Source organism: Mus pahari, chromosome 11, assembly GCF_900095145.1.
Source record: "Mus pahari chromosome 11, PAHARI_EIJ_v1.1, whole genome shotgun sequence".
In the NCBI taxonomy this organism is placed as follows: domain Eukaryota; kingdom Metazoa; phylum Chordata; class Mammalia; order Rodentia; family Muridae; genus Mus; species Mus pahari.
This window is the reverse complement of record NC_034600.1, coordinates 130,643-140,272: the sequence shown is the minus strand read 5'-3', so window position 1 is coordinate 140,272 and position 9,630 is coordinate 130,643. Positions and strand designations below refer to the sequence as shown.

General features: G+C 42.1%; 1 protein-coding gene across 1 annotated transcript in view; it reads right to left on the bottom strand.

Annotated features, from left to right (window-relative positions):
* The window catches only part of LOC110329137 (zinc finger protein 58-like), a 14,199-nt gene extending 10,234 nt beyond the window's left edge, over positions 1 to 3,965 (bottom strand). The window contains exons 1-3 of the mRNA XM_021208717.2: positions 3,858 to 3,965; positions 461 to 587; positions 39 to 134 (exon numbers count right to left, since the gene is read on the bottom strand). Of these exons, the coding sequence (XP_021064376.1) occupies positions 39 to 134; positions 461 to 587; positions 3,858 to 3,863 (229 nt within the window). The 5' untranslated portion in view covers positions 3,864 to 3,965. The remainder of the gene's footprint in view (positions 1 to 38; positions 135 to 460; positions 588 to 3,857) is intronic.
* Between the last annotated feature and the right edge of the window lie 5,665 nt (positions 3,966 to 9,630).

Here is a 9,630-nt window from a genome sequence, read left to right as displayed (position 1 = left end):
CTTGAACTCTTTCCCCTGATCCCCACATGCCTACACACCTGGATGCACAGTGGCTGCTGCTTGTCTCTTCACATCCCAAGGCCCTTGTCTTTGCTCCAGAAATGTCACCAGAAATGGCTTAGAGACAGCAAGACCTGTTTGGAGAAAAAGAGGTTAAGATTCCTTAAGTGTTCTTTTACTCTCTCTTTCAGTACAGTGTTTATAAGGAAAGACATGATACAATAAATAGCTGCAGACAATTAATCCCTTAAAGGGTTTCTGACCTGGACAGTAAAATACAGAAAGGAATGTACAATATCCTGATTCTGAGTTAGCTGTACAGCAACATCCCTAATTTTTCTTAAAATGACAGATATGAAACTCATTGTTGAAATACTTCCATGAGATATTGTACAGTTCTGAGAAGCTGCATGTCCGATGGTGACATAGGAATTCTCTATAGATACAATGCTATGCTCACCCAGGAACACAAGGTGGCTGTAATTCTCCAACATCACATCCCTGTACAGATCCCACTGAGCAGGCTCCAGGCAGTCCCACTCTTCTGGAGAGAAATCAATGGCTACATCCCAGAAGGACAACATTTCCTAAAATTAAGATCAATGAATAATATCACACCTGTAATTAATTAAAACCATTAATAAACTCACAGCAAACCTCTGGTTTTGACATGGACCTCTAGTCCTCATACTCAAACGGTTCCTGCTCCAGAAATATTTCCTTGGGTCGGATCACAAGATCATACATAGTCCTCTGTGGTTTGGTAAGTTTCAGTTTTCTGTAATAATGCTCTCTCTGATGCAGCCAGAAGCGTTTTGAACAGTAAGAGCTACACACTTATGTGTAGGTCTAAGGAAAAGTAATCAGAATGCAGTTAGTGCTTATGCTTTAGTAAAAATGTCACTAGTATGTTCCCCTCTAAGACTGAATCCTAACAAGTCACCTGTGGTAGCTTCTAAGCATGATGTAACTTCAATGGATAAGGTTTTAAGTCCCATTGAACAGCTTCTGCAACTGTCAAGATATTGAGCGACACTGTGGCATCCTTAGGGATGTAATGACATACAGGACACTGCTGTGGCCCACTGGTCTAAGAGGTATGCAGAGCTATGTTTTGCTTCTCTCCCTTGGAACCTGGCAAAGCACCTTCAATCCCTATGGACAACTTGTCCCTCTTCAGATCTTCATGTCAGATCCAGCTGCAATCCCCTGAGACTTGTGTCTAAAGTGCAAGGTGTTTCCACCCTTGGGAGGAGGGAATAGCTATTGTCACAAGACTTTATAGGACAACTAAAATATATCCTCTTTAAAGAATGACTACACAGCAAATAGTCTTGTGTCTAATGAGCAGAGTTCAGCAGCGATGAAGAGGCCCAGACATCTCCAAAACACCGCAGAATGAAGCACTTTGTTGTTAAATAGGAGTTTCTCAAGGGAAAGAAATGCAAAGGTCTTCAAGCCTTCTGTACAGCTAGTAGAGAGAGATCCTGTCTCTACAAGTAAGTGAGAAAAAAATGGATTACATCCTTTGCAATCATAGGATCACCAAGTCCACGGGAAAACCAGCAATGTAGAGAATGTCAAGAGCCCAGAGCAGAGCAAGGACGAAAAAACAACTCTCTGTGAGAGAAACAGAGCATGCTCACAATGGAGCTACCATGTCTTGAAATTATACAACACAGGAAATGGAATAAAATGTAAAAAAAATAGGAAAGACCAAATGCAATGGTATTTTATTTTTCCCTTTAGAAAACATAGCTTATATAATGAGAACATATTTTTTAAATAAATAATACATTGGATCCATACATTAGGCCTCTAGATGTATTTTTGGATTTTAATAGTCTGTTTATGGTTTATGTGTCTTCTTAAAGCACCACTAAGTGGAGTGTATTCAGTAAAGACTAAGGACTTGCACTTTGATGACTTATTTTTACATAGCTCCTTAAAAGGATAGAAGGATGGAATGAAAGAATTGATTAGGCAAGCAGACACAGCTTTTAACTCATAATGTGTCACCTGACTTGAAAATGACTATGGAGGACTCTGTGAAGACAGAGACTTCCATAACCGAAAATGACAACGTAATGAGGATCTGCGCTGCTCAGGTTTATTACCTGCATATGTGTTTGACAACTGTTCTAATCATGGAACTTCTCTTCATGGCCTCTGACATAACCCTGTACATCAGCAGGATCTGACAACACACCTCCTGTCCAGCTTTCCAGATGTGACTTGTCTAACCCAGCAAGGTTCATGCATGAGTTGTCATGACAGGTAACTCCTTCCCTCTCACTGACATTAGGATACAGCTAAGGAAGTCTGGGAGGTCAGAGGGAAAACAACACACCAAGGGGAACTAGGCTTAAACCTGTGCAAGAGGATGGCATCCCACACTAGCAGTTTGCTTTACTGGTTGCAGATGGCAGTACCTGTGTGAGGGACAGGGGAGGAAGTGGCTTTGTTCCAGCTAACTGTAAGAAGCATCTACAAGAAGCTAAACCTCTGGGACAGGGACACAGGAAGGTATCCCAGATGACGAGGCAGAAGACGACACAGGGATGTAAACCACAGTGGCCTGCATCATTAGTGAAAAGGAAGTCTGAATCCCACGTGGAATGGGTCAGCAGAAGGGAAGCACCTATAGTTTGTAAGACACCAAAGTGTTGATTGCAGGGGTTTGCCATGGCGCTCACTGGAAGACATGAAATGAACCAGAGAGAAAATTTCTCATGTCCATCAAGCATGTTTAAATGTTTTCTGACACAGACTGAGGTAGCCTACATTGGCCTTGAATTTGCTATGAAGCAGGGGATGACCAGAGGGTCCTGCGCCCTCCCCTCACAAATGCAGAGATGACAGGGATGTGCCTCACAGTAGGTTCAAGTGTCTTTCTATCACAGGTCTGTTTACTCTAAATCACGTGAATACACACAGGTCTGTGAGCTCTTCCTCACTCTGCTGACCTGACACAAAAGCCTGCCCCCCTAAAACAAGGCCACACGAGCTTTTCACAAGCTCCTAATACCCTGCTCATAAACGTTCTCAGGTTCAAGACTGATCAAGGCACGTTGACATAATCATAGTGTGCCAAGCAGACATCGTGTCTTTTTTACAATTATTCAACCCTACTTTATGGACAGGGAACCTATCCAAGGTTTAAGGAAACCCAGCACTCAAGGTGAAACCAGGTGGCAGGTTCCCCTGCTTTGCCGACTTCCCTGTGTATCCACTGCCTGTGTTTCCGCACCCATAGTCAAAGACTCTCTGTGACCTGGCAGATCTCTCTGCTGTGTTCCAAATTTTCCCATCTACGACCTGTTGTGCCTTGGATTTTGATTCTCTCCTAATTCCTTAACTGACAGAAAATGAACATAATCAAGACCATTGAAAGAGGCCGGGTACAGAGTATAGGGAGACCCGGTACCCCATTTGCTCTAAAGGTACTGACTGAGGAGTCTGACAGCATCCACATGAGAATGGGGCAGCTAGTGGAGCATGCTTCCCAGTAAAGCTGTTCAATGAGTTCCCAGCACTGCCGCAGGTGCAATTGGTCATCTCACCATCTCTAGCTTGCAATCCTGGCCCCTGCTACCAGACTGTTCCTATGTCCCAGAACACCCTGCGGTGTCCTATGAAAACCCTCACCCAGGACAAAATCCCAATCGCTCCATTCCCTGTCCAGAACTGCAACCCCACGTGACCCAGCCAGTTCAGCACAAATCACAGCAGCTTCTTCCGCCCTCCCTCCCAACCCAAGTCAGCTCAGTCCCCACCTTCCCCACCCCCACTCTCCCCGCCTTTCCCCAGCCCGATGCTTGCACAAAGCCCCAGGCTGTGCTGTTTCCTGAACCAACCTCCATGACAGAGACAACAGGCGTGTACAGCCGTTCAGGACTCTCGCAAAACTTTGAGGAAGACACACTTGTACAAAACGAAAGCTAAAGTGGGATTGCCTGGATGGCTCCTCGCGATGGCACAGTCTCATGGACTACATATCCCAGAAGTCTGTGCGAAGGTATTCCTGGAACTGAATGTGGTCTTCACCTGGATCTTAGATTTCTTCTTTCTGTTGTCTTCACTATGGTACGTTGCCTTCGTTAAAGCGCTTGACTCTAATGTAGACTCTGTCTTAATACGCAGTATTGCAAATAAATAAATAATACTTGTCCCTCTATACTGACACTGCATGAGACATACGGGGATCAGATTTCACATCTTGAAAAACGGTTTTTGTGTGATATTGGGATCTGTATGCTGTGGTTAGTTGGTCAGGGACACAACGAGCGTATAGATCATTTAACAAATTTAAACATTCAAACATTAATATATATTTAAGAAATTCCGTTTTAGTGGGAGCTCTACTACAACTTTAACAGTCTCCAACTGGCTTTTCACAAACACAGGTACACATAACCCACTGGGTATGTTTGGCCATTGTTGATGTTGTTGTTACTTCCCCTGCTCTGATTACACTTGGATCACACTGGTATGTGTACTCGCCACTGGCCCATTATCCATTGTTAGCTCTCTCTCTGCAGAGCTCTGATCTGTCTTACTAATTTCCTTTCCCTTCTCTGATCTGCAAGTGTTCCTATGTGGCAGTATTTTGAAAGTCAAAGCAACTGCCTTGAACTTACCTCAGTTTGTCAAAATCAGGACAGAGACAGGATTATTTCTAAACAACAACAAAAAAATCAGAAATATCAAATAAGTTTATTGGAATTTGACAATCAAATACCTTTAAAACCACCATAACCCCTAACCTGGAAGCCTCTGAGAGTTTTGCTTTCATCTGTTTCTAACAAAGACAATTCACGTCTCAACATGCCCATAGACTTTAATAGTTCCAAGACAATCAAAGCCCAAAGTCTCTTGATGTTGTAATTCAATCAATTGCTTATCTCAAAGTGCTTACAAGATTACTCCTTCAACCTGCCATGGACCAGTGGAAACCTGTCTGTTCCGAAGGGAGGAATAGTCACCTGGCAGGGAAGGATAAGAACAAGTTAGAGAGAAATGTGCTCTGAGAACTCAGCCCCTACATCATCATACGCATTGGGTCTGTGGTTGTTGAATCATTTGGATGCCAAAGAACTGTGTGAACCTAAACTTCATCTATGTGGTCTGAAGCACAGACATCCCCTGTCTGGATGTTGCTACAGTTCTAACATGAGTTTATGGTGGAGTTCCAAGTCCACTTAGCTGTCACCTGCATGTTTTATGAAGTGTGATCCCACCAAGACATTAGAAAGGACAGTATATACCCTACCAGTTGTATGGTGAAGCGTTTCTCTTAGCATGGCTGCAAAGCTCCATGCTGACCAACAGGATGCACCTCAGAGCCTCCACAACTAGTACAACGTATACAGTGCTGTCCAGTTCTGCTTCCATCTAGGGATAGTGTCAGACCCCAAGACAGTTTCCTTTGTCTCTGGGTGCTGACCCTGGAGAACTTTCCTGAAAGTGTAGTTATGAGCACAAAGCCCCCACATTGGCTTTCCAATGAAATCCAAATTTCAAATGAAATTCCACTTCCACAAGACAGAGACTTCCGTGGATATGCTCTTGTCACAGAACAGATTTAATGTTGGCTCTGGACAAAGTACCAGGATTGCCCATCTCTATAACAAGCATAGGAGATCTCACAATGTCTATAACTTTAAAGTCACTGAGGCCGTAGAATGAGAATAGTACCCTACAGCCTCATACAATTGATGCTTGGGTCTCAGTTGGTGGGAAATATTTGTGAAGGAGTGGGAGGTGTGACCTTGTCACAAGAAAAATATCACTGGGCTTTGAAGTTACACAATACCATGCAATTTCCAGTTATCTGTATGTGCTCAAGGTGTAAGCTGTCTGCTCCTGCACAGGACCATGACTGCCTGCTTGCTGCCATGCTCCCTGAAGTGAAATGACTTCTCAGCTCTCCAACCACAAGCAGGAAATCAAACTGCTTTATGTGTTGTCCACCACAATTAATAGGACATTCCATTCTGCGATTTTTCCAGTGAAGAAGAGAAGAAGAGTCTGCGCACCTCAGATCAGGGTGTAACGACAGACATAGGAAAGATTCCACCCAAGGCTCCATCATGAATCAGGAGTTTACTAGGGTTGTTGACAGGCATTTGATTGAGGGATTAGCACAGGAATACAGGTGGCTCAAGGCAGCGACATGTGACTGGATTCTGGGTAAGAACTCAGGAAAGTTGCATGCCTGCAGACCGCTCTTGTCTTGTAGGATGCTGCCATGATAACAGGGGTCTCGCCCCCTAGAGTCCTGACTGTTTATATCAGCTTCATCAGTGAGGCTCCTGTGAGTCTTGTAAAGAACTCTGAATTCCCCATGCCTACTCACAAGCTTTCTTTCTTAAGGTTAATGAAGCCCACCTCCAAAATGTGATGTTTCCTTAGAATGGAAACTGCTGTCGGTCAAGTCAAAAACACATTCATGAGTGAGGGAGCAATGAATGTTTCTGTTCAGCACTGCCTTTACCATCCAAGGACTACTCTTAAAGTGTAGAGACACACATATGTAGAGATGATCTTCTTTCCTTGATGATCTACCACAAAAATCTCATAAGAAACATTAACAGAAATTTTCTCTTATTAGATTCATGAACTCATCATGTGAACAGTCAATAATTCTAGTTAACTGGGTCTGAAAATCATCGACACTTGGGTGACCTTATCAGATATTGGTGTCTGGAAGTGAATTTCAGATATAATTATCTTCCCTGCCTCATCTTACTTTGAAACACAGTCTTTAGATGAACCTGGTGGATTGTAGTCTGTATTCCCCACAGATCAATCTGGACATGAAGTAGTTCTTAAATATCTAAGGTCCATCTTATCCTGGTTCCATTCATGTTCACTTGACCACTTCCCAGCCCTCTACTCTCCTTCCACAGTTACATGGATTCTGTTGTTCATAAACCGTGTTTTAAGGCTTGTAGGACAAACAATTTTCAATATCAGCCTCTGCTTTCTGTCCCTAGACACCTTGTTTCCAGTCTGAATGTCCCTAGACACCTTGTTTCCAGTCTGAATTTCTCTCTACAGTTGATACATTATTTATTCTGTTACTTCCAAAAACATCATGTAGTAGCCACACTGAAGTTTCCCACTTTTCCCACTAACAGTCATTTTTTGTGGATATCCTCTCAGTTGGATATTTGTGTGTGTGTGTGTGTGTGTGTGTATATATATATATATATATATATAATCACTGTTATACATGAGACTGTATCTTCACCTGTAAATCTATAATATCATGTCAGTTTCTTCTTTGTTTAAAGACAGAAACAATCATTTTCTAAGCCATAATCATGCTACCAAAAATGTAGGGACACAAAATCTGTCACTGACAATCATCATCAAGAGTTTACTAGGGTTGGTGGTTAAATTTGTATTTTAGTAAGTGTAGCAGAAGTTCCATGTGTTCACTAACATGTTCTAACTTCCAGGGTACGCACAGTAGGACTGCATGCATCTTTCAGTTTCCATGCTCACTCAGAATATGCTACCTGCTCTCTTACAATACTCTCTGTGAGGAAAAATAGATTAAACAAACAAACAAACAAAAAGCCTAAGAAGAGATTGTGTGTTCAAGAACAGCTAACAGGCTGCCTGTGTCAAACTAAGTTAACTATGATTTAAATCTTGCTATAAAGTAATCTGCAAGTGATTCAAAATGAGGATAAGAGAGGCCTTCTGTCTAAAGCTCTCCATAAAATTCCATCATCACACCATTACCAGGGCCACCTCTGACGAATTCTGTTATATGCTGTGAACATATATTTAATAAGGATTATGACAGATGACTATATATGCAGTATAAAACATAAAATCTGTCTTGTGTTTTCTATACATTTACCAGGAATCTTTCAGGTTAAGATGACTAACAGTATGTATGTAAGAAGTGCTAACTGATAATAACTAATTATACTACCCTCCACGTGTAACTTGGATTCATTCTTCTTTTATTAAGATAATGCTATGCTATGTCCCCACTCTCATGCCCTTGAGTCAGCTCACACACATCTCCTCCACCAGGACCAGGTCTACTGTGCAGTCCAGGTAAGGTGCAGAGCCCACTCTCCTGAGTGCTGCAGCCTGTGAGATGTAGGGCCAGTTTACCTACTGCCCTGACACCAGTGCCAGCTCTCCTGACTGCCACAGGTAGTGAGGGGTATCACTGCTGCACTCATGTCACCTCAAGGCAGAGACTTCCCACACCGACAGTAGCTCTGAAAAATGTCTCTCTTGTACAACAAATGTATATTCATAAAGGATATTTCCATTTGTAATGACTTTCCCTCTATATTTCCAAGAAAACTTACCTAGATAGGTCTAAACAAACTGCAGATATGGAGAATACAATGACCCACATATACATATTAGGAGGTGTGGCCTTATTAGAGGAAATGTATCACTGTGGAGGTCAGGCTTTGAGGACATGCATATGCTCAAGCAATCCCTGGTGTGGAATCTAGTCCCCTGGATACCTTCTGGTCAAGATGTAGAACTCTATGTTCATCCAGCACCACATCTGCCTACACACTGCCATGTGACCTACCATGATGATAATGGACTAAACCTCTGAAACTACAAGCCAGCCCCACTTAAATGTTTTCATTTAAAAGAGTTGCTGGGCTCGTGAGATGGCTCAGTGGGTAAGAGCAGCCAACTGTTCTTCCAAAAGTGCAGAGTTCAAATCCCAGCAACCACATGGTAGCTCACAGCCATCCTTAACAAGATCTGACTCCCTCTTCTGGAGTGTCTGAAGACAGCTACAGTGTACTTACATATAATAAATAATTCTTTAAAAAATAAATAATAAATAAATAAATAAAACATTCTCACTAATTAAAAAAAAAAAAGAGTTGCTATGGCCATGGTGACTCTTCATAGCAGTAAAACCCTAAGACACACAATAAGCCTAATATTTGTTCAAGGGGACTTCCTGACCAATTCTTAGTCAATACTTTTTTTAAAATGGAGCCAGCCTTTCTACACATCAGCCTTCCTTTGCTATTAAAATGAATGGGAATTAGCTGGAACTTATATTTACTCATCTTTGTTATCTCTAATGTAACTATGTTTACATATTTGTAACCTCTTTGTTCCTTCAGAACTATATAGAAGGTATATGATGTGTTGTCTCTTTAACTTTTTACCCACCACTTTCCTTTGACTGGTATACTCCTTTGCTATCTTTAAGAATGAGGCATAACCAATAAGCAAAGTCCAGTGATCACCATTACATAGAAGGAAGGGAAGGGAGGGCAGTGAGGCCACTGTTCAATGTTTTGCTCTTCTACTCATGGCAAAGCCATGTGCAAGATACAAGATGAGTGTAGCTGCATCTCATCTCTGGGGAGCCATTCCACTCTCTTCTCCAATGTTACACTGATGAAGGGCTGCTTACTCCTCAGCATCTGAGGCCTTCTGGGAGACTTCTCACCACTCTGCAAACTTTATTACAGCCACAGTCATGAGCTATAATCACTGTTGAAATAGGTCAAGTTTATATATGTCCAAAACCAACAGGGTTTAAAATGATACTTATTGGGGGATAGTTTAACACATGTATAATGTGTTTTATTCAAACATCCCCCATGTTCCTTC